The 24,354-nt window shown below is 58.6% G+C and overlaps 1 protein-coding gene across 32 annotated transcripts; it reads right to left on the reverse strand.

Annotated features, from left to right (window-relative positions):
* Positions 1-97: 97 nt before the first annotated feature.
* Positions 98-23,822, reverse strand: SNAPC4 (small nuclear RNA activating complex polypeptide 4). 32 transcript variants are annotated; one of them, XM_035262991.3, is made up of 24 exons: positions 23,768-23,822; positions 21,992-22,129; positions 20,765-20,811; positions 19,492-19,659; positions 19,189-19,314; positions 18,691-18,769; positions 18,172-18,253; positions 16,718-16,822; positions 16,568-16,640; positions 15,109-15,273; positions 12,078-12,225; positions 11,017-11,123; positions 10,761-10,855; positions 8,673-8,767; positions 7,983-8,062; positions 7,216-7,692; positions 6,324-6,407; positions 5,934-6,183; positions 5,480-5,550; positions 4,924-5,034; positions 4,164-4,191; positions 1,973-3,657; positions 810-948; positions 98-283 (listed from the first exon to the last, which is right to left on the reverse strand). In XM_035262991.3, the coding sequence occupies exons 2-23, from the start codon at positions 22,119-22,121 to the stop codon at positions 817-819; spliced, it is 4,338 nt and encodes a 1,445-aa protein (XP_035118882.3). In that variant the 5' UTR covers positions 22,122-22,129; positions 23,768-23,822; the 3' UTR covers positions 98-283; positions 810-816. The 32 variants fall into 32 exon arrangements, with proteins under 32 accessions (XP_035118882.3, XP_035118854.3, XP_078188053.1 ...); XM_035262963.3 differs by having other exon boundaries at positions 7,983-8,152; XM_078331927.1 differs by having other exon boundaries at positions 21,992-22,132.
* Positions 23,823-24,354: the final 532 nt, after the last annotated feature.

A 24,354-nucleotide genomic window follows, 5' to 3' on the forward strand; every position in this document is an offset into this window, starting at 1 on the left:
TGGCGGGGCCACCGGGCAGTGGCCTGACCCTGGCCGGGCAGAGGCTCCCTGTACACTGCCCAGTATCTCAGGACAATAAACCACAGCAGCCTGTGTCTGGCTCTACAGTCAGAAACAGAACTTTATTCCTCCCAGGGCTGAGACGTGCACTTGGGGACCAGCCACACGTTCAGTTTGCAGGGCCACCCGTTCCCCGCAGACTTGGTTGGTCAGCGGCCAGCAGCTCCGTGGCCTGTGGCTGCCTCTCGCCAGCAGGGTCATGGGTTTCTGGGGAGTATCTGTCCTGGAACACAAGAACACCCAGGTGGTGGGGTACCCCTGGGCCCAGCCAGACCCCAAGCAGTGCTGGGACAGACAGATGGGAACCAAGGCCACTGTGGCGCCAGCCACTCCCAGTCTGCTTGGTGAATCCAATCCACATGTGCCAAGGGCCAGGGCACCTGCCATCTGGGAACCAGGGCCCCAGTGTGATGGTGGAGAGAGGATGGAGGGACGCCCGGGAATGCGTGCCACCAGAGTACAGTGGCCAGGGAGGAGCCAAGACCTCAGCAAAGGCAGGGAATGAGCCTTGCAGTCAGGGGGCAGTGGTGCCAAGGCCTGAGGCACGGGCAGCTTCAATGCTTCTCTCTGCAGAGGGCCTCCATGACTCTGGACCTGCCCTCAAGGCCCGCATAGTCCCAATCCCCCCCACCTAACCCAACACACCTGCTGTGAGCACCAAAGTACAGAGCAGAAGAAAGCTGGCGTCCCCCAGCTCAGACGCCACTCTCCCCTGGGTTGCAGGGCAGTGGCCTCCCACTCGGGCTCACCTGCTGCTCACACCAGCCACCTCCGCTTCCGGGTGTGCCTGGCATGCCGGGTTCTCAGCACATCAAGGTCGTCAACATCAAGGTCATCAGAAGCACCCTGGCAAGGGGAGGCGGAGCATTTGCCAGAGTCTGGGGCTCCCTGAAACAAAATCCAGGCAATGGGGCTAAGAGTGACCCCCCAAGCCATGATGGGCAGGGAAGGGGCAGGGAGTGAGGAAAGGCCCTGTGGGCAAGTGTCCCACTTGAGATGGGGCCCCCTCAGCTTGGGCTGGAGCTGCTCCAGGCACTTCTGAGGCCACGTATGACTTACTTCCCACTGCACTCTCCCTCCCTCTGGGGCTCCAACCCCGTCTAAGCCGTCCCTGTGGCCAGCCTTCTGCTCCCCCACAGGTTGGCTATCACACATGGCTGTGGCACGGGAGCCTCTTCCCCTGGCTGGCCGGGGTCCTCAGCCTGCTCCCGGGCAGTGCTTTCTCCCTCACTTCAGCCTAGGGACTCTAGAGGCACAACCGTGGGAAGAGATGGACGGCCCCTGCCACCCTCCCCACGGCAGGCCCACAAGTCCAGCGGAGGATGCCTGCTTCTGGCAGTTTCTCAGGGAGGCCAGCCCCTTGGTGGCTGCAAGTTGACACCCTGGCGGCAAGGGAGGAAGCCTCCCAGGCCACATCTCCTCACAGTTTCTCCTCCAGGGTTCCGAATGTGGTTTTGCCTACAGAACTTGGAAAACTCTTCCCAAGTATACTCAGAGAGGTGACAGCGAGAGGGACCTTTGGGACCCTAGAAATGCAGGACGAACACAGCCCCCACCCTCTGCTGTGCCTGGGGCCTGCCCTGGAGCACACGGCGTGGCATGTGTGGCTCAGAGCCGGGTCAGCATCCGCTCCCAGATCATCTTGCTCAGACAAGATGACCTGGCTGGGCAGCACCAGCAGGAGAATGAGGCCCCTCTCCTATTATCCACACTACCCCAAAGGGCGGCAACTTCTGCAGAATCTACACGCAACTGGGCAGGCCAGGAGCCAGCTTCCTCCTCCTGAGACACCCAGCAGCCAGCCCTCCTGCCCACAACTTCCACCGACCCCCACCCCGCCGCTCTGGGCGGGCGAGGGCGCCCCAGGGACTGCCACCTGCCATGGGGAAGTGGGGCTGGGCACCCACCTTACCTGAACGGGCTGTGTGGCCACCACAGGACCCAGCTGCCTGGCCCTGTCTTCGAGCTCTAGCTCGCTCAGGTCTTCTTCCTCACTCTCCGAGCCCACCCTTGAAGCTGCTGAGAGGGTGGTGCGGATGCCATGGGGGGCCAGAGTGGCCAGGAGTGCAGGGAGGGTGAAGGCTGCCAGGAACCGTGCCCGAAGCAGGAGGTAGGCGGGGTTGTCCTGGAGCTGCCCCCGCACCAGCCCCCGTGAGGTCTGCATCGCTCCTGTTGGTTGTTCAGTTTTGACCCCAGCCGGGAGGCCCACCAGGGAGGCAGCCTTGTGCTCCAGGGCTTTCTTTTGGAGCAGGAGACTGGCCAGTGCTCGCAGGCTGCACAGGGCTGGGGGCTGGTAGGGCAGTCTGCTCACCAGGGGAGGCACATGCACCCCCCGCTGACCCCCCAGCCACTCCTGTGTGGCCGTCTCGCCCTCCTGGGACAACAGGCCCAGGTCCAGGACCCCCTTCTCAGGCCCAGGCTGTGGCAGGGGTGGTCTCTCATGGCCCAGAGGACCCCTGGGCTCCTGTGTCCCTGAGGGGGACCCTGGTGTCCCTGCTGGCTCACTTGCTGGGATGGCACCACCAAAGTCTGGCAGCCTCCTGGGCCAGGGGAGTTCTGCTTCAGGGGGGTCAGTCTGGGTGGATGTCATGGGTGCAGGTATCTCCCTGGCCACCTGGGCCTCTCCAGAGACAAAGGCCACACTGCCATCCACTTCTGCAGGACTTTGGAAGGGGGCCTGTGTGGGAGGGGCTGGTGAATCTGTCCTGCAGGAAGGCTTTGGTTCCACGTTCATATTGGCCACAGCCCTGGGGTCCTGGGCTGTCTGAGCCTCAGTCAGGGGAGGCAGCAGAGTGGCCAGCAGCCCTGTGGGGCCAGGGGTCCCTACGGGCCTGGGAAGGCCCACCACAGCTGGCACAGGAACGGGGAGAAGCCCCTGGGCTGTGAGCACCCAGGTGACAGGCAGGGGGACACTGGCCACCACACCTGGTCCTCCTACGTGCGTCAGGCTGAGGGGCTGGATGGGCGGTGGGGTGGGGCTGGGGGCTGCAGGGAGGAAGGGCGGTGCCTCAGGCAGGCCTTGCTTCCGGGATGCAGCGGGGGCCTGAGACTGTCCAAGACTGCTCCCGGGGCAGCTCACAGAGACCTGGCCGGGGCCCAGGGAAGAGGCTCTAAAAGCAGCAGGGGCTGTGCCCTCGGCCCCCGTGAAGGCAGGCGTGAGGGGCAGGGCTTGCAGGGTGGAGAGTCTCTCGTCCGTGGCTGAAGTCCCAACCTCCTGCCGGAAGCCAGAAGTGCCAGGCCTCGCTGCTGCGGGGGTCCCAGGCCCAGAGAGTGGTGCATTTAAGATGGCGGGCCCGGGAGCTGGGCGGCAGTGCGGGGCGTGTGGTAGAGGGGGCTGGAGGACCACAGGCGAGGAGACCAGCAGCTGGGACGGCAGCACCACCGGGCCCTGGGCAGCCTCCCTGGCACGGGCCTCCTGAAGCCGCTTCTCCTGAAGTAGCTCTGACACAGTCTTGGGCTTGGGCCGGGGGCCGGTTGGAGCCAGTGGGGACACCTGGGGCAGGGTGCACTCTGCCCGGCTGGATGCCTGTCTCCGGCTCCCTTTGTGGCTGGTGCTCTTTGAGGCTTCTTGAGCCAGCACGTTTGGGAAGGGGCGGCCTATGGGGAAGACAGACCACATCTGAGGAGGAGCCCCACGCATGTGGCCCAGGGACAGCCCCTCGCTGCCATCCCTCATCAGGAGGACCCATGTGTACAGCCCGAGATCTGGAGCCAAGAGGGGGTCCAGTGGCATGTCCTGGGTCTGCCAGTCACAGTTGTTACCCCAGACCCCAGTGCTCCGGCCAAAGCCAGGCTGCTGGGCACTCTGGGAAGCCCAGCCCATTTAATGTTGGCTGAGACCAGCCGGGAGCCCAGGCTTTACCCGATGCTGCTGGCTTGGAGCATGCGTGGACCCTCACTCAAGAAGACCCCTGCCTCCAGGCCCCATGTGGGGGAAGCCTCAGGGCTGCAGGGCGCTGGCCCAGCTGGACTTGAATCCCTGTGGTGGGATTCGAGGGGGCTCTGTCACCAGGGGCCAGAGGCTGTGCTGCTTGGGGGCTGTGAGTGAGAGCCAGGGCCGGTGAGCCCTCTTCCCCACCAGGGCAGAGCAGCAGAGGTGTTACCTGGGGTGCTGTGGGCACTTGAAGAGGCCTGGAGAAGGAAGAGAGGAGAGGAGTCAGCAGCTCAGGTGGCATCTGTGGGCTTGAACCACCTGTCTAAGCATCCGGACTGTCCCCTGCCACTCCCTGCAACGGGGACGAGGCCCCAAGGGTTAGTGTGGCCTCACACACGCCTCTGCAGGAACTCCGTGGCCACGGGTGTGGCCAAGCGTGTGGCACAGCAGGCAAAGGCCTAGCCTCCTGTCCCCCTGCAGCTCCTCCCAAGGGTGCCCTCAAGAGTTCTTCTGGGAGGTTGGGGGCAGGGTGGGGTCCACAGGGAGAGGCAGGGGGCTGGGAGCACAGAGGACTAGGAGGCAACCCAGTGCTGTCCCTGCTCCTCTAAGTGACAATGCTTTGTCCCCCCTATCCCCAGGTGACGGGGCTCGGGGTGAAGCCTTGGTGAACTCATGTGAGTTTAGTCCCTGGAACAGAAAGGCAAGAACCAGGCACCTGTGGCAGACAGCGCCCATGTCCATGACCTCCACCCAGTGGGGTTAGGGGGGAAAACAGGCTAGGCACATGGGCACCCCAGTGTCAGCCCCAATCTGCAACTGCCTGACTTCCCTGGGACCTCTCAGGGCTGCGTCCCCTCAGGTGAGAAGTGCAGATGCCTCCCTGGGGGTGTGGCAGAGTGGGTGGGGCAGGCATGGAGTGTTCATGGAAGCCCACTCCATGCTGGGGAGGGCAGCAGTCACCCTCACTTCTCAGCCCAAGTGCCCGTTACCTGCGGAAGATGCAGTGGTGGGTCCCGAGCACCAGCCTGGGGCAACCTGGGCGGCAGGGCCTTCCTCTCTCGGACCACCTCCAAGCAGCCGGCAGTGTCGATCTGGAATAACTAAAAAACACAGGTGGAAGGGCTCCCTGCCCATCCCTGCTCAGACTCTACGCCCGAGACTCAGGAGGCGCCTTAACTGCAGCTGCTTTCGGGGGCAGCTCCGAAGCCCCAGAGGCTGGGCAGAGCCTGGGGTAGCCCTGAGGCTGTGGACACCCAGCAAAGCCTCCCCCGTGCCTCAGCCTGCTCTCCTCCCTCTCTGCCTTCTGCTCACAGTGGGACCCCAGGTGCCCCTCTCCAGACAGCGTTTGGCTCGATGATGGCAGCGGGCTCTAGCTGGCGCCCCTGCACGTTCACTTACTGACAGTGTAAGGCATGGAAAGTGCATTTTCAAGGCCAGAAAACGAGGTAATTGGATTTTAAGGAATGAATACACGGCAGATTTCAAAACTTCACCAAAATCTTTTTACAAGGCAAAGGGAGATGAAGCTCTGTCTGAGCGGCTTACCTGAGTGAACAGGGTAAACACAGGGGTGCTGGTCAGGCGGGCCTGCTGCAGCTGCTCCCTGAGGCCATCCGCTGCGGGCACAGGGGGACAGGTGGTAAGCAGCCTCAGCTCCCATGTGGCTTTTGGGAAGGCTCCAGGAACCCTCAGGATTCGGAGCCAGGCCGGGCTGGGAGGAGAGGCCTTGGCAGCAGCACTACACAACCATGGCTAGACAAAGGGTGGGCCCTCTCAGCCCTGTCATCACACAAAAGAGTCAGCCTAGCTGCCACATGCTTGGCCCAGGAAGAGTGGTGGGGCAGGGAGGCAGGGCTGGCTCTGACTGGGTGCCCTGGAAACCTTCAAGGACAGAAAGCTCACCAGAGGTGGGGCCCACCCCACCATCTGCTAGGCTGGATGTACTCCTCATCCTTACCCCTGGCCCCTAGGAGGCTCCCAAGGAAGCCCCAGGCCATACCTCTAGTCTGCACTGTGGCAGGTCTCTGGGGAGCCTGTGTGCAGGGCAGGACAATATCCCCCACCCAGGGGGTCACAGCCAGGAGTAGCCTGCGGTCCAGGAGCCTCCGGTGCAGAGCCTGTCTCCAGCGCCGCTGTCCACTCTGGGCGGCTCTGTGCCGCAGCCACCGCACATGGGACCGGGCCACGATGTCACCAGGGCTGACCTCTGGGGATGAGCTGAGCAGGGGTGGCTGCCTCAGCTGCTCTTTCTGTAAGAAGGTGGCACCTGGAGCCCCTAGCCAGGCCTGGCCCCTGGAGTGGACCCTGCTCAGCGGCCAGTGCTGCCCTCTATCCCCGTCAGGGTGTGATCGGTGGTGGTGTGGGTGTGCATGTCCACAGTAGGCCTCACCTGTGTGCAGCTCGGAACAGCTGTGTTGGCCCTGAGCACCCTCAGCACGGTCTCCATGGGCACCGTCAGCAGACGCCTCCCACACTGATGAAAAACCTGCCTGAGGTGAGGCATGCGGGGGTCTTCCCCACACTGCCCAGACATGGTGGCCTCTTCACCCAGGCTCCAAAGTGTGGCTGTGCAGAGCCCAGCTCTGCCTCACAGAACGTTCACCATGGGAAGCACAGGGTCCCTAGGCAGAGCCTCCCCCAAGGCCTGGCTCCTGGGACAGTAACAGGGTCCCATGCCCCATTCAGCTCCTCCGGGTAAGGCCCCAGCCCAGGGAGACACTGGCTGTGCGGCAGTGGGTGCCATGCCCATGGCTCTGCTGGTAGCCTCAGTGTCCACTGTCCTCGCCAGCACCTCCCAGGACAGACCAGCCTGTTCAACTCTGATGGCTTCACAGACACCGCCAGAGCTGGGCCTGTGCCCAGGGCCTGACATGGCGAAGACCAACCAAGACAGGCAGAAACACCACGAGCCAGGCTGGGCCCAAGTCGGAGGAGAGGCCCACCCCAAGAAGGGTCTCCAGTGCGCAGGCACATGGCGGGGAAGGGGGCTCCTCCCGCTGCCGCCTCTGCCCTCCCCCACCCTGGCTTAGGGGTGAAATGTTTCAGAAATGCCTCCAGGCCCAAGTGCCCATTCAGCCATGTCCCTGAAATCCTCAACAACCTGGGAAAAATGCAGGCTTCCCCAAAAGCTCCCCACCACCCACAGTTCTCCAGAGCTCAGCCAGAAGCAGTGTGTTCTGATCACATAAACTCTGGGACCCAGCTGCTGCACGGTCCCTGAGCACCCGCCCTGGTGAGCACCAGGAGTGCACTTCCCATGGTGCACCTGGGCCTGGGCCTACCTCGGAGGCCTGCTGCTCTGCACCCGCTGGTCGAGTGTCTGCCAAGTGGGAGGCCTGGGCAGCTCTCGGGATGGGGCTGTGGGCCCTGGCAGGGGCCTGTGCTGGGCTCCTCTCCTCTCCAGGAGCCGTGGGTGTGGCAGAAGCTTCCTTGCTGCCATCTTGGCTGGCACTGGACCCCTTGAGAGGGCAGGGGGAGGCAGTGGGGCATCCCAGCCAGCCCCCTGCCCCTCTGGTGCTCTGCCTGGCAGGAACCCACAGATCCATGTCCGGGACCACGTATTGTGGGGACAGCAGCGCTCGGCCATCCTCCCCGGCCTGCGCCTGCTCCGGCTCCTCCTCGTCACTGCTGCTACTGCTGTTGCTGCTGCTGCTGCCCCCTCTGCTGCCGCCTCTGCTGCCGCCGCTGCTGCTGCTGCTAGAGCTCCAGCGGACCCTGTGATGGACCTTCCGACGCCGCCTCTGGAGACCCTGTTTCTTCTGAGGAAAGGAAGGGGCTACTTGGAGGTCTCAGCTTCCCGGGGTTTGCCGAAGACAGCAGCAAGCAGGCCAGCCCTTCGGCGAGAGGTCCAATTGGGGCGCCTCGGGAGTCAAGAGCTGCTGCCAAGTCAGGGTCTCCCTCTGCCCTTGGCCACCCAGAAGAAAAGCCAGGGCCAGAAACCAAATGCCCTCCCTTCCCTCCACCCACCTCCCTCCCTCCTCCTCCTACTGGGTCCCCCAGTGGACCAGGCCATTGTCGGTTTCAGGTAAAGAACGAGTGAGTGCCTCACCCCCATCATGATCTTCCACTTGCTCAGACACTGGGAGCCGGACCGATGGGGCAGCTCAGAAGCTATTTTTGCCCAGTGACCTACAAAGGCCAAACCCCATGGAAATGGTGTCATCCAAAGATTCGTCCCCAAGACGAACTCGCTGTTCCCCAGGAGACTCGCCATGGGCCCTGTCATCAGAATGGGGCCTCCTGAGCACCCTCACACTGCGTAAGAAGCAGGGTCAAGCATGGTGGGCGCATCTGACTCTCAGTGGATGCTCAGGCCCTTAGGAAAGTTCTGGCAAACATGTGAGAAGGGAAAATCATCCCAAGCACACATATCTGCTCGCCTCAGCCCTCCCCATGATTCACACTCTCCACGCAGCAGGACGGGGGCACAGGTGCTTCTCTCACAGGGCAGAGCCTTAGCAGCTGGTGTGTCCTGGCACATGGCAATACCACAGCTAGAATTTACTCTAAGGAGACATTACAGACATAAGCAGACTTAGCTATAAAACACTCAGCTCGTTGGGGTGGTGGCACACACTTGCAGTCCCAGCTACTTGGGAGGCTGAGGTGGGAGGATGGCTTGAGCTGCCGTGGGCTATGGTCATGCCACCCCACCCCAGCCTGGATGACAGAGTTTGCTCTGTCTTGATCTTGATCTCATTTCTAAAAAAAAAAAAAAAAAAAGTTACCAACAACTTACCAACACCGTATTTTTCTATTAATTCAATTAACTGTTCCTCTTCTTTTAAATTCCACCGCCCCTTTTTCAGACTGAAATGTAATCTCCTGAGATACCTGAAAGTGACATGGAAAGAAAAGAACCTGTTGGACACTGAAACGCCGCCCGCTGCTGCCCCAGCTTCTTTCATAGTTTCTTGGCGATGACAGTAAAAGTGCAACCGACAAAAGGAAACTATAGATAAAGCGGACTTCATCAAAGTCCAAAGCTTTGTGTCCCAGAGGACGCTGTCGAGAAAGTAGAAAGACAGCAGACAGACTAGGACAGAATGTTTGCAAATCATGTGTCTGGTAAGGAACTTGTATCTGGAACACACAGAGAATTCTTACAAGTCGATAACACCAAGACAAATAATGTTAAAAATGGGCAAAGAACTTAAACAGACATTCCTCTAAAAATTTATTTCTGTGAATAGTCACCAAGCACATGACAAGTGGTCCCACATCATTAGCCACGGGGAGGCGCATGTGAAAACCACAGTGAGACGCCACTTCACACCAGAGAGGGTGGCTAAGAATCACAGACGGATCCCAAGTGCTGGTGAGAATGTGGAGAACCGGAAACCCAAGACGTAGCTAGTGGGAACATGAAACAGTTCAACCCCTTTGGAAAACGGTCTCCCATTCCTCAAAAGGTTAAACACTGAGTTACAATGCCACTCCCAGGATACACCTAAGAGAAATGAACAACGTGTCTGTGTAAAAATGGGCAGGGGAATGTTCAGAATGTTTTCAGGCTTCACCCACATTGTGCCAGAATTTGCAGAAGTATATTTAGGTGAGAATTCCACTCTTTTAAGGCTAAATGATACTGCATTGCATGAAAAGTTTGTTTTCCACTCATCTGCTGAAAAATGCTTGGCTGTTTCCAAACTTTCACTCTGGTGAAAGATGCACTGTGCACACTGCTGTATCTGAGTTCCTGCTTTCAATTCTTTCGGATTTTATGCTTATCAATCTTGGGGATATAATTCTATGTTTAACTCTTTGAGGAACCACCATACTTTTCCACAGAGGCTGGACCATTTTACATTCCCACCAGAATGCACAATGGTTTCAATTTCTCTACATCCCTGCCAACACGGTGACTTTTTTTTAGATTACCAGCCATCCCAATGCACGTGTTTGACCTGCGCCTCCCCCGTGACTCACAGTGCTGGGCATCTCTGCACGTGCTTGCTGGCCACCTGTGCATCTTCTTAGGAGAGACAGCCACTCAAGTTCTATGCCCGTGTTGAGATTGGGGGTTTTTGTTGAACAGCTTTCTTTTTGGGGTGGTATGTTTTACAGTTGATTTTGGTGATGGCCGCACAGCTCAACGAATACTAAATACTGAAAACCACTTAACTCTGTGCTTCATTGTAATTAATTTATTTGTATTTTTTTGAGAGCCTGGGTTCTGTCACCCAGGCTGGAGTGCAGTGGCGTGATCTCAGCTCACTGCAACCTCCGCCTCCCAGGTTCAAGCGATTCTCCTGCCTCATCCTTCAGAGTAGCTGGGACCACAGGTGCATATCATCACACTAGGCTAATTTTTGTATTTTTAGTAGAGATGGGGTTTTGCCATGTTGGCCTGGCCTCAAGTGAAGTGATCCACCTGCCACAGTGCTGGGATTATAGGCATGAGCCACTGCGCCCAGCTTTTGAATGACATACTTTAAATGAACGCACTATAGGGTATGTGAATTATCTCAGTAATGCTGTTTTTGAAAGGACCAGGACCAAGTAAAGCGGGGAGCTGCAGCGTCTGCCCAGGGACCCTGCCCACCAGCAGTCTTGGAGAGTCTGACAACAAGGGTCGAGAAAGGCTGACCAGAGCGCTGTCTCCAGTGCAGCCTGTGCCTTGCTCATGGCAAACACGCAATAAAGAGGTCAAGGTCAGAAAAAATAGCTTATCCTGCTTCCCACACAGGTCAACCCTAGCACATCAAGCCCCATGGGCTGCGCTCTGCTCCTGTGATAGCAAATCCCTCCTGATTTCCATGGCCTATATGAGGGTCAACTTTCAACCCACGCCAGACCCTCCCTCACCCAGCACTGTGCAACTCACCGATCTCGGCACTGGGCATCGCTCCTACCTGGCACCTCTTCCCGGATTTTAAACCAATCCTGCTCCCCATATTTGGCAACAGCTTGAAGCAACTTCTACAGGAAGGGACAGGCAGACAAGTGAAATCTCTGCAGGCACGGCTGTAGCCTCCTCACCCTGGACCCAGTCAGACAAGGGCCCACTGGGGCCCCGCAGCCACTGAGCACAGTCCCGCCACTTCCCAGAAGCCAGTTCTCCCAGGGCACAGCATACTTACAGCATCTTCGTCTGGGGCCCAACACCCCTTCTTCAGGGCAGGATCCAAGCTCTTGGTCCACCTATAGATCAGCTGCATGGAGTCCCTCCCTTCCATATAGTAGACAACTAGAAACAGAGGGATGGGGTGGGGTCCCGTGGGGCCAAGTCACACACCATACTGTACACAGCTAAGGACAGGGGGGTCCCATGGGGCCCAGACACCCACCCTCCAGATGGGTCACATAGAAAGAGTCACTTTAGTCATCAAGAGGTGAACTGTGGAATAGCCAGGCCTGTTTAAGCCTTGGCACAACTTGTTGCCCCTCTGTGAATTTCCCCCACACATCTCCACTGTCCGATGTGGGGCCCGTGACAGCCTGAGAGACGCTGGGACACCAGGGGATGTGGGGGAGGGGGTCTCACTTCTGCAGGGGGGGATGTGGTGGGGGCATCTCACTTCTGCGGGAGGGGATGTGGGGGGGTCTCACTTCTGCAGGGGAGGATATGGGGGGTCTCACTTCTGCAGGAGGGGATGTGGGGGGTCTCACTTCTGCAGGGGGGGCTGTGGGGGGGTCTCACTTCTTCGGGAGGGGATGTGAGGGGGCATCTCACTTCTGCGGGAGGGGATGTTGGGGGCATCTCGCTTCTATGGGAGGGGATGTGGTGGGGGTATCTGAATTCTGCACGAGGGGATATGGGGGCGTCTCACTTCTGTGGGAGGGGATGTGGGGGGTCTCACTTCTGCGGGAGGGGATGTGGGGGGGTCTCACTTTTGCAGGAGAAGATGTGGGGGGCATCTCACTTCTGCGGGAGGGGATGTGGTGGGGGCATCTCACTTCTGCGGGAGGGAATGTGGGGGGGCATCTCACTTCTGTGGGAGGGGATGTGGGGGTCTCACTTCTTCGGGAGGGGATGTGGGGGGTCTCACTTCTGCGGGAGGGGATGTGGGGGGTCTCACTTCTGCGGGAGGGGATGTGGGGGGTCTCACCTCTGTGGGAGGGGATGTGGGGGGGGTCTCACTTCTGTGGGAGGGGATGTGGGGGGTGTCACTTCTGCGGGAGGGGATGTGGGGGGTCTCACTTCTGCGGTAGGGGATGTGGCTGCCAACACGCATCTCCTGCACCAGCTGTGTGAGCATGCGGTCCTCCTCTTCCGTCCACTCCTTGCGTTTCAGGGTTTTGTTGTGCTGCTGGAATTTCTGGAGGCACTGAAAGGCGCTGCGGCTGGTCTTCCCAAGGCCCAAACAAAAGCAAATGGGTGTTACTGCGCTGCAGGACATCCAGATCTGGCTCTGAGAGTGCTCCAGGCCGCAGGTGGGCCCACCAGCCACTGGGGTGACCCTTTTGCAGACCTGTGGGCTAATGGAGCGCACCCCAGGGTGGGAAGACACTACACCCACTAAAGAAGACCGGAAAGACCAGGTGAGAAGAATCAAACCTTTGCTTAAGAAAATACGAAGAATTCACAGGAGGTGACTGATGTGACTCCAAAACCACACTGCAGCTCACTCAACAGAGAAACTGGCAGCTGGGCAGGGGCCAGGAAACGTGCTGCTCTGCATGTGGTGTGCTCTTTAATGCATGTGCTAGCACCTTCTCTCCCTTCTCCAGCCCCAGGGTGTCTCCAGCTAAGGAGTGTTGGGGGGGGAGGTAAGGGACAACCCTTGGTGTGGCATCCATGTCTCAGGAGACGCCTTCAGAAGGGAGAGCCCCGAAATGACTCTCCCAGCTTCCCTGCATGGCTCAGTTCAGCAAGCCCACCTTCCGTCTACATGGCAGACCATGTGCCCAAATCTTGGAAGGGGTTTTCCAAGAGCTAATGAGTGTTACCTGAACCCTGTTCTCTTAAAGTGAGCTGCTGGGTGACAGAGGGCACTCAGGGCTGGACGTGGTGTCGCTGAGCTGTGAGGTTTGCTTCCAAGGCTTTCTTCCCTATCAAGTCCTTCCCAGCTTGTTTCAGCGCAGTTCAATCTGAGACTCGTTCACCACAAAGAAAACCACTGCCCCCAGTTGTGTGAGCCACAGGGCAATCCTAGTCATATGTGTGAGCCTTGTTCCCCCAGCCCCCAGGCCCACACGGGAGCACTTCCGGGGACATCGACAGGCTTAAGGCCTCATCTGTACTCCTACACTCAAGCTGGCACTTCCCAACAGTGGAAGTAGAGATCCTTCTCACACCCATCCTGAGCCTGCCGAAGGATCTGGGAAGGCACAGGACTGGAGGGTGAGGCGGGGTTCAGAGCCCAGGTCCTGCTGGGGGAGCTGAGAGCAGCGGCCCCACAGGAGGCTGGAATGAGGCTGCCGAGGCCTTAGCCTGGCTGTGACAGGGCCAGAACACTTTCCTGGAAGGAGGAAGAATCTGGTGGGGGAATTGCTGGCATCGCGATTTCCAATATTCACAGAGAAGCATGTCTGACTGCATGTTCCAAGGAGAAAAAGCCATTGACGGGATGGAAGACACCAGAGGGTTCACAAGGAGAAAAACTGCACTCATGGTTTCATCAAACCAGCAAGACAGAGTGGAAGGGAAAGAGGCCACAAAGTAACACAGCTCAACACACCAGACCCAGGCAGGGCACCAGGAACACCAACCCTCCCTGTGAAGCCAGAGGCTGGCCAGGCGGGTGACAAAACAATACCCAGCCACATGCTGCTTTCATGAAAATGCCTCAAATGACGTTTTAAAGGGCCAAAAATACAGGAATGGGTAAAAAATATAAAATAAAGCAGGAGTGGCAACATCTTTACCAGGAAGATGGAATTTAAGCTTAAAAAGAATAAGGAAGATAAAGGGATAATGACTTTTTTTTTAGACAAAGTCTCACACTGTTGCCCAGGCTGGAGTGCAGTGGCACGATCTCGGCTCATTGCAACCTCCACTTCCAGGGTTCAAGCAATTCTCCTGCCTCAGCCTCCTGAGTAGCTGGGATTACAGGTGCATGCCACCACGCCCAGCTAATATTTTATATTTTTAGTAGAGACAGGGTTTCACTATGAAGGTCAGGTTGGTTTCAAACTCCTGTCTTCAGGTGATCTGCCTACCTCGGCCTCCCAAAATGCTGGGATTACAGGCGTGAGCCACCATGCCCAGTCGATAATGACTTTTAAAAAAAACATAATTTGCAAAGTAAACACAGTCATCATGGCTGGGAGCCGAGATGGCACCACTGCACTCCAGCCTGGGCAATAGAGCTGGACTCTGTCTCAAAAAAAAAAAAAAAAAAAAAAAATCCCAAAACACCAAAGTCATCATAAAGTTATGTGGGCTGGGCATAGTGGCTCAGGCCTGTGATCCTAACACTTTGGGAGGCTGAGGCAAGGAGGACTGTTTGAGCCAGGAGTTCAAGACCAGCCTTGGTTCAATTCAGTAACTGATATAGACCAGGCCCTATGTACAGAGATAAACAACTTTCTCTTAAAAACAGTTTTGACGAGTTTAGCTTGGTCTGCTATAATCAGGTGCTCGGCCATAAAGTAACACATCTGAAAAATGGAGATTCTACCAATTATGGCCCTAGGTCAAGTTCCAGTCAAATTCAGATAAAGAACCACCATAAAAACTCCCAGAAACCCAACTATCTAAAAATGGAAACACAGATTTCTAGATGAACCTGGGTTCAAAGAGACAGTAACAATGGAAACGGCGGCTACTCTGGAATCATGGAAAACCGGTTCACGCCAAGCTGCTCGCAGAAGTGGCCTGAAAAGCCTTCCTTATCAAGACACAAGGCCCCACATGTCAAGAACTGAGTCCTCACACAGGAAACCAGAAAAATGGCAAAAATAACTCAAACCAGGAAAAAGCATTCTTTAGAAACATCAACAAAATCAACTCCTGAGCTTGATGGAGACAAAAGAGTAAAAATAAGAAAGGCGACAATCGCCGGTAAGCTGAGCCTGCACGGCTGCCTGAGAGGCCCAGGGGAGCATGGCCGCATGTGTCAGAGAGGTGGGCGGGCTGCCTTCCCCAGGGCCACAGCCTAGAGGTGGCAACATACAGAAACCTGAAGGCTAGCAAGCACCGGGGACCCCGCACCTGTCCGGCAGCTTCCCACTATGGAGCCCACACGCCCTCAGGCCTCCTGCCCCCGGAGTCCGGGGTGGGTTCTTACCCCCAGCTCCTCTGCAATCCTCTGCCACTCCAGGTGGCCATGTGTAGCCGCGATCGCCTGCAGCCGCTCCAGCTCCTCCCTGCTCCACTCCTGCTTGTTGATGCTGGGGTGCTCCGAGTTCTGCCAGAACTTCTGGATCTCCTCTGCGCTGCGGCTGCCTTCAAACTACACCAACAGAGACATTCAGCCTTGTGTGGTAACCTCCCTTCTGGGCAGAGGAAGCAGAGCTAAGCAGACCCCCGGCACAATTGGTGCCTCAAGAGTATCTTACTGCTCATTTATTTCTTTTTGTACATATCTCTTCATAAATAATCACACCTTAGTTTATAGTCAGAGGAGTGTCTAGAGCAGAATCATTGCAGAGCACGAACTAGGGTACCACAACCACACCAGGACAGGAATCAATGGCCCAAGCGGTAGTGCCCCTGCCTGAAAGGGCATGTGCTACATGGCAGGCTGGCCCAGGCAGCAGCGTTCAATATCATAAAGATACCCGCTGTATGGCAGGCTTGCAGCAAGCCACTCCTCCTGAAAGGGAGTTGTAGTTTCTTGTATCTGGTTCTTATGGAAAGCTGGCCTCAGGCTGGCAATCTCGTGTTATGTCCGAGGGCTCAAAACCCCTCCGGTATAATCGCGCCTAGGTGGTCCTACACCCTGTCCACTCTGTTGCAATTGTGCTGACTCAGAGTACCCTCCTGTAGAAATGCCTAGAAGTAGCCTGCCCCTAGATCAGAGATGCTGCACACTGCACCCTCCTGGCTGCACACCACCCACCTCCTTGCCTCGGTGGCCTCATGGGGGAGAACCCCTTGCTTATCGCTCACGTGACTGTCTGGACCCTATCACTGTCCTTAAGATGACCTTACTACCCTTCCCCACAACCTGTACCTAATAATACAGACACGCCTAGACACTGGGGACCTCGCCTGTCTCTGCCTGTATGTGGCGTTGGCCCTGAGCCCAGCTGCTCCTATCCAGTCCTTCGGTGTTCTGTCTCATTTCTTGGATCCCGTGTCTCAGCACAGTGATAGGGGACACCCCACGACCCTAGTAGGGTTGGACCCTACAGCCTTGCAGGCCACTGACCCCAGGGGCGCCCTTGACGCAGCTCCAGGCTGAGCCGTTGCTCTCGCCAGTCAGCTGCAGGCTTCCATGGCTGCCAGGAAGCGGAATCTTCGTCCGGCTCACTGGGCCTTGCATAGCCAAACACGTAGACTTGGGTCCAAATGCAAGGCCGGGAACCTTGCGACTGTCTCAGAAGGGGCCGTGCACCAGAAGGCCCTCATGAGGCCGCTCGCCACTCCCGACCTCTGGAAGTGCACTTCACCAGGGTGGCAGGGGGGTCACATGGAAACTGTGGCTCAGGGGTGTGTGGCCTTAACCCCCAATTCCAACCGCACCCAGGCTACAAGCAGCTGCGCTGTGAGCTGCTTGGGGCTTAGAGCTGCCCCTAACTTACATTCATATTGGAAATCTTCTCCCAGTCGTGGCTATCCAGCCTGTTTCCCAGCAAAGCCTCTTCAGGAAGCTGGCTAGAGGAAGGGATCAGGGCATTGGCACCATGCCTAGCCTGGGGGCTCCCCTGGGCCCTCCCGGGAGGACCCCTCACTTAATGTCCTGGATCTCCTTCTCGGCCTCCCTGGCCTGCTTCTCCAGGGCCTGCCTCTCTGGCTCACTGGAGACTTTGCTCTGCTTCTGGTGCAAGTACTCGAGCCTGTGAGGCAGAACAGAGGTGGAGGGGCCATGGGCCTGAGGGTTGCTGGCTGGGATTCTGAGTCTTCCTCACCCTCCCTGCCTCGGCCTCCTCACCCATGAGGGAAGCTGTGGCATCTATCTCTAGGCTGCCACCCGAGTCAGAAGGGCTGCAGTGCCTGCTGAAGCAGAGGCTACTGCCTGCTGGCCCCCATGTCTCAGAGCTCGCCACAGTCCTCCCAAACCTCAGTGCCCCAGCTCCTAGCCTATGCCTGGCACAGAGACGCAGCTGTGGGCAGATGTCCTGACTCATGCCCAGTGAGGAGGCTGGAGGCTGTGAGGCCACAGTGAAGAACCACTCCCCAGTGCAGGCCAGGGAGGAAAACCCAGCTCTCCCTGAGCCTGAGGAGGGGTCCGTGATTGCCACTGCAAACCTTGACCCCCCACATCAAGCCACGTGGGGCAGGTGGGTCCTGGGACCCCAGGCCTGGGCAAAGGCCTCTCAGTGCCCAGAGATGCCGTGGCTGCTTCGATCCTCACGGCACCGTCTCTGCCTAGAGAGCTCATGGTGGTCGCACAGAAGATACGTGGGGACCGCGCGCTGCTGAGGGAGCGGCGAGCCTGGTGCTGCTGGGTCTCCCGGTTCTGGGAGCCCCTCTGTCCTGGACTGCAGTCATCCAGACAGCAGCACTTGCCATCAAGCGCTGACAGTAAGGCCACATTGTGCCTCGCTTCAGTCACGCTTTATCACCCCATCAGCAAACAGGTTTCAGGAATGGGGAAAAGAGAGGCCCAGAGAGGAGAAGCTGCCTGAGCTGCACACCTCACTGTGGCCGTGTGGACTGACCCCACACTTAGCCACCTGGCCATGGGGAAGCCCCCTTGAGGGGTAAAGGGCATAAAAATCCAGGCATCAGCCTCTTGCCATGGCTGGCAGGAGCTGCGCTGCAGGGTAGAGGCATGCAGCTAAGCTGAACCCCCACCAAGCCCACACCGCCAGGCCTGGACTTTTCCTGTTGGCTGGGAAAGGCTGTTTTGTTTGTTTTTGAGACAAGGCCTCGCTCTGTCGCCCAGGCTGGAACGTAGTGGTACAGTCTTGGCTCACTGCAGCCTTGACCTCCTGACCTCCTGGGCTTAATCAATCCTCCCACTTCCGCCTCCCAAGTAACTGGGACCACAGGCGGGTACCACCACACCCAGCTCATTTGTTTACTTTTTGATTTTACTTTTTCACAAGCCAGGCTGTCCAGGCTGGCCTTGAACTCCTAGGCTTAAGAGATCCTCCTGCCTTGGCCTCCCAAAGTGCAGGGATTCCAGGCATGAGCTGCACCCAGCCTGAAGGCTGTTTCTGACCTTTGTTTTTAGACTTACTTCAGTAACTTGGGCTGAAGCAATCGTTGCAGGCGGTCACTCACTACTGACTTTCGGAGCAAGGCCTTTTCCCAGTTCTTCCCTGAGGAGAAGCCACAGTGCCATCACTGAGGGTCTGGGTCCACTCCATGGCCCAGCCCGGTGGTCAGTGTTCACTTCCCGAGGCGGTGGGGGGGCCCACAGCGAGTGAGCAGCACGCCAGGCCCACAGATGCAGCCCCTCCATCCAGCAGACACAGCTCCACCCAAGGCTTGGTGCCAGCTCAGTGCACAGTCACCAGGGCTCTGCGGCCCAACACGAGGTAGGGAGACCAAGAGGGTGGGGTGGCATTCTGTAAAGGGCCTGCTCAGTGTGGGAAAGGCAGGAGTCAAGGGGCCAGTCCCAATGGTCAAAGCCTGAAGGAACCATGAGGTCACAGCAGAGAGAAGTCTGACATCTTGGGGAGAAACCAGAGAAGGCAAGGCTGTGGTGAGGGGTCGCCAAGTTCCAGGGTGCCATGGGGCTGGCCGGGGCTCTTACATTTGGTCACGAGGAGCTCCTCGAAAGCCTTGATACCCTGGGCAGCCTTCTCCCGCGTGTCTTCGTTGGCAGGGGGCCCCTGTCAGGGCACACCACATTACCACAGGCACAGACCACGCGTGCTCCCTGCAGGCCCAGGGCATCCCTCGGGAGCCCACAGCAGGACTCGGGCCCCTGCCTCCCGTCCGCCCCCACTGAGGCTGAGGGGGTGCAACCCTGTCGGCTCCCCAACAAGGCTGAGGAGTCAGGCCTTGCGAACGCAACATGGGCACCTGCATGAGGGTTTGTGCAGCGCTTCACAGGGGCAGGCCCTGGAGCCCAGCACAACGCAGCACAGAGGTCAGCCTGCCCACCACGATGAGGTGGTTTTAAGGAGGCTGACCAACGTTATCTTGAACTCAAGGGAATTCATGACGCCCCACAGCAGGACCCGGGGACAAGAGCCCTTCCTGTGGGGCCCAGAGCCTCGCTGATGAGAGCAGGGCCTCGGCTACTCACCACGCCGGTAACCTTGTCCTTGAAATACGGCTTCATGAAGTGCCCCATGTATGTGCTTGGGGGCAGGCTCTTGCCATCCTTCACCTTGGTGCCTTTGGACCCAGCCAGATCCCTCATGAGTTCCTCCTGTGACAGACACAAGGCAAGGACCCCTGTGGGCCGGCAGCAACAACTCTGCCTGTGGAGAAGGGGACCCAGGGCAGGGGAGAGAGAGCACTGGGGAGCTCTGGACCTGGGAGGCCCAGCTGTGGGAGGCTCTTGGGGTGGGGAGGCGTGGGCATTGTGGGCCACGGCCCATCCTACCTGCTGCTCCCGGTTCTGGGCCAGCAGCAGGTTGGCATCAGCCAGTTTCTCCTGGATGACCTCCTGGTAGACCATGTTCAGCTGCAGGCAGGTCTCTGGGTCTTCGGGGAGGGTCTTATCCTTGGGGTCGCCCTCATCATTGCTGGCTTCACCCCACCTTTCTTCTTCCTAGTTACGAGCCAGAAACGGCACATAAGGAGATGAAACGTGGATGGTCCCGTCCTCGGGAGCCAGTCACCTGCTGCTGGGCCTCTGGGACACTGAGGCAGCTCCGGCGCAGCAACAGCCAATGTGGAAGCAGGAAGAGGTCCTAGTGGGCAGCAGGAGGGTGTCTGAGCCTGGGAATGGCCTGTCGCTCTCCAGGTGGCCCGTGTGAGCCTTTCCTAGTCCACGGCAGGTGGAGCCCCCTGCTGGAACGCACCAGGACTGGGGAGAACCTGAAGTCTGCCCCGAGCCATTGTGTCCATCACTAGCGACGCACGGGGAGTAAGCACGTGTGGCAGCAAGTCTCTGCAGAGCCAGGAAGCAGATGCAATGAACACCTGGCTACAGTGGGCTCTCGCCAACAGATGGACCACATGGCCGCTAAAACGTGAGCTAACTCAGTACCTACTGACTTGCTGGAAAAAAGCAGCAAATGGCAAACGTTTTCCAAAGGAAACAAAAGGCAGCTGCTAGTGGCTGTCCTTACTGGGTGGCCGCCACGTGCTGTTTAGGTGCTCGTGTATTTCTCTTTTTTTTGAGACAAGGTCTCACTCCACCACCCAGGCTGGAGGGCAGTGGTGCATTCACACCTCACTGGACCCTCGACTTCCTGGGCTCAAGTGATCCTCTTGCCTCAGCCTCCCAAGTAGGTGTGTGCCACTGTACCAGCTTTATACAGCTGCTTGTGTTAACTGATGTGTGCTGTAAATGTCCCCACTATCCCACAGGAATCTGAGGCACAGAGAGGTGAGCTGTGAGAGGCAGGACCCAGGTGCAAGGCTCACAGCTGTCCATGAGTGACAGATGCCACACTGGAGATAGAGGCATACAGGTATAAGCTCAGAAAAAAGCCAAGGGATGTGATCACCAAGCTGTTAACAGTGGTTATTTCTAGGGACAATTACAGTGATAGTTGCTTTATCTGATTTCTTTTATAACAAAGGTACATCATTCTTATAATGCAGAAAAACCACCAATATGGTTCAAACCACACCCCCTCCTCCCAGGCCACTGGGGAAGGTGGTGGCAGGCCTGGCCCAGTGGCACAGCCAGGTCAGGCAGCAGTTACCGAGATGAGGGCATCAGCAGCGTCCAGGTCCTCAGAAGGCAGCGAATCTGTCAGAAATACAAGCAACACAGTGTGGGACCAGCATTGGGTTGGGGTGGGGTGCAGCTCACCACTGCCTCTTGGGCAGGGCAGAGGAGGATGGGCCTGGGGCCGTCTGGTGACGAGAGCCTCAGGCTGAAGCTTGCAGTGAGTGGACCTTCCCTCCCCTACAGTGGGGTGGGCACTGGACCAAGGCGGGGTCAGCCAGACAGAGAAGACTCTGACTGCATGCTGGGGAGCCCCAGGCACATGGGACAATGCTACACAGGGCTCACTGGATGGCACAGGCTGTTTTGCACTGAAGAGACAGACGGGGAAGCTTTAGTGGAAAATGGGCCTGTCCTTCTGGAGCTCAGCCAGTCAGAGGGGAGGCATGGACACAGAAGCCCTGACCACAGGAGAAAGACAGCAGGTTGCCTCAGAGGCAGGCCCTGGGTCTGGGGAGAGGGGGCAGCAAGGCTGGGAGATCTCCCAGCAAGGCAGCAGCTGGTGGGGTTGGGGGAAGGCTCAAAAGCCAAAGGGACCATAAAGGGGAACATGTCGGGAGGGGAGCAGGTTGGGAGGGCAGGCTGTGGGAGGGGAGGCTGTGGGGTGGGGTCAGGTGGGGAGGGGAGGCTGAGAGGAGAAGAGATCCTGGGGGTGTGAGCTGTGGTGACCATCCAGGCATGGACTGTCCATGCTGCCGTTGGGTGAGCTCCAGGCCCGCCCTCTCCTCCCAGGATGGTCCACTCCAGAAGCCCCGCACAGGGCCGAGGCAGCCAGTGCCAGACCCTGGGAGGCCTAGAGCCCACAGTACACACACAGCCAGCAGGTTCAGGGGCCAGCAAAGAAGGAACTGTCAGAAGCTCTCTGGCTGGAGATACCAGTGTTGGTAAAACTGTCAGAAGCTCTCTGGCTGGCAGACACCAGTGTTGGTAAAAATTTGGGCCTGGTCCAAGCAGCACCAGCCATCATTTTATCATCATTATTATTTTTAGAGACAGGCTCTTGCTGCGTCACATCCAGGCTGGACACGAACTCCTGGATTGAACAATCCTCTTGCCTCAGCCTCTGTAGTCCCTGGGATTAGAGGCCAGAGAGATCACAGCCAGCTACCATCACACCCTAATGTACCCGAGAGGAACCCAGAGGGCGGGCAGACCAGCTGTTCTTAGCTAGGCCCCAGGAGGCCAGGTGCAAGGGGCTCACCTGCTTCAGAATCTGACTCAAAACTTGACTCTGAGATTCCCATGCGCGTGCCCGAGGAGCTGGGGTCCAAGATCCTCTCCAGCTCCTTGATCTCCTGTGTTATCTTCTCTCTTTCAGCATCTACGTCCATGACTTCGGCTGCTTCCAAAACACCATACCAGGATCCCGCTCTCCTTCAAACACACCTGCCCGCAGGGGATGGCAGGAGCCTGCTCGGCGGTGGGCACTGAGCTCCTCAGAGAAAGAGTAAGAGGCCAGGCTCAGAACCGGGGAGCCCTGGGGCTACAACCTCAGATCCTTGTGTACCCCACGAACTCCTGCTATGTGCTCCACCAAGAGCCTAAGCCCCAAGAACGTCTCCTGCCTGCTCTGAGGCTACAGCCAGCACAGGCAGGGAGTGGATGAACAAGGACAGGCCCCACTGTCCAGTCTCTGCTGGCACGCCAAGCCACTCGGAAACTCGACACCCAGTGCAGAAGGTTTGTGGTGCAGCGGCGAGGTCACCACAGGGCAAGGACACAGCCTGTGACCCCCGTGAAAACTAAACCCACGGCCACAGCTTCGGGCCATCCTGCTTTCCCATGGTGCAGAGCTGGACCCACAGAGGACCTCTGAGAAACTTTCAGAGAGACATGAACTGAGACTGTCCAGGCGACAGCACCAACGGGACAGGGGAAGGAAGCTCCCAGAGGCAAGGCTGGCTGTTCTCTGCGCATCCAGAGGGGTACCTGGAGCGCGGTCGGGCCTGACTCTGAACAGATGTTTGTCAAGGTTTTTTCTTAGGAACGGTGGTCTGGGAAGTGTGGAGGGAGTAGGACTCTGGATGACAGTGTGGAAGAATAAAGCGTTAGCAGAGAAAATCTCAAAGCAGCACTAGACCCAGGAGCCCAAACTACCCAACAGAGAAACACCCTCCCCTGTCCCTGGCATGGCTCTGCGCCGCAGAGTGACAGGGGCCCTGCCCAGCTGGAACAAAACCGAAGCATCCACCCTCGAGCACCGTTAGCTGCAGCAGCTCAGGGCCTTCACTCCTGCACAAGGCCCCTGCTTATGACCCAAATGCTTGTGAACCTGTAAACAACTCAGCTAACAGCCGGCGGAGATGCTTTCCCCAGAGAGCCTCACACAAGAGGCTGCTGCCTCCCCTCCCCGTGTCGCTAAGGTGAGTGATATTCAGCAGGAATGAGGTCAAAGTCACACGTCCTGAGCCACTGACTTAAGGGGCTGACCCTCTGCCTGCACCCCTCTCCCACGGGCTGGTCCTGAGGGCTGCCCACCAGGACGGAGCGCAGCAGGCGGCCCCTCCAGCCCCAGCTGCGGGGACGCCACCCGGACTCGCCTGAGCCCACGGAACCCCAGGAAGAGCCAGGGCGGTGGGCATTTAGGCACCGGCTTGGGAAACATCCGGCCAGGCCCAGATCCGCCTCCCGCTCGCTGCGGGACCTGGGGAAGCCCCCTTCGAGGCTCGGCCGCCGCGCAATCCCGAGACGCACACGGGAGCCCTGCAGCTGGGGCGGCCCCGCCAGAGCCTCCTCAGAGCCCGCGGGGGCCGCAGCCGGCTCCCAGCAGAGGGCCCCCCAGGGCCGGAATCCCCGCGGGCCCGGGCTCGGCCAGACGGGGCCACGCCGGGCCTCAGTTTCCCAGACTTTGGACGCTACCTCTCCCCATACCGGGCCTCGGCTGTCCGCACCTTGGGACAGCGCCCCCTCCGCGGGGAGAGGCTGGGAGCTGCCGGCGTCGCCCGCGCTTTACCTGACAGGCGCAGCCCTTACCTACCGGCGCGAACCCCGCCGTCTCCCGGGCGACCGCAGACTCGACGCTTCCGCCGGCTGGGGAACTTGAGCGCCGCGCGCCGGAAGTCCCGCCGCAATGCGCGGGGCACGCCGGGACGGCCGCTACAGCCACCCGGGACCACAGGGGCTACCGGCTCAGTGCTTCCCTCGCGTGGCCGTCCTGGGCACCGCCTCCGCACGCTCTGGAGGGGCGCGGGAGGACGCGGGATCCCAAGGCAGGGGACAGGCGGGGACAGGCACCTGGCCACCTGGTCACGATCCGGAAGCCCGGTCCTCACTGGCTGTGACTTCGGCCATTGCTGGACCTCTCTCTGCCTGTTTCATCCTCTGCTAACGGACATCTTGGGGTTTGGTTAAACAACCAAGGAGAAAGTCTACTTGAAGGGCTTTTCCCGAGCCTGTCCTGCATGCTCAGGACGCCCAGGCCAGGCCAATATCCAGGCACGTGCAGGAGACCGAGGCCAGAAGGGGTGGGGCCCGCACCACGCTGAACTCACTTGCTTCCCTGGTCACCTATGCACAACTTCCAGGCCCTCTGGGGTGGCCTGGCCTGGAAACCTGCCCTGGGGC

Source organism: Callithrix jacchus, chromosome 1 (genome assembly GCF_049354715.1).
Source record: "Callithrix jacchus isolate 240 chromosome 1, calJac240_pri, whole genome shotgun sequence".
In the NCBI taxonomy this organism is placed as follows: Eukaryota; Metazoa; Chordata; class Mammalia; order Primates; family Cebidae; genus Callithrix; species Callithrix jacchus.

What these genes read in the sequence shown, in the direction of transcription:
- SNAPC4 (XM_035262963.3), bottom strand. Translation starts at nt 22,121, where the DNA reads ATGGACGTAGATGCTGAAAGAGAGAAGATAACACAGGAGATCAAGGAG. An exon ending in GGGCCCCAGACGAAGATGCT is followed by an intron (nt 10,856 to 11,016) that starts GTAAGTATGCTG and finishes CCCTTCCTGTAG; the next exon opens with AAGTTGCTTCAAGCTGTTGC. An exon ending in CACCACTGCATCTTCCGCAG is followed by an intron (nt 4,192 to 4,923) that starts GTAACGGGCACT and finishes TTCCTTCTCCAG; the next exon opens with GCCTCTTCAAGTGCCCACAG.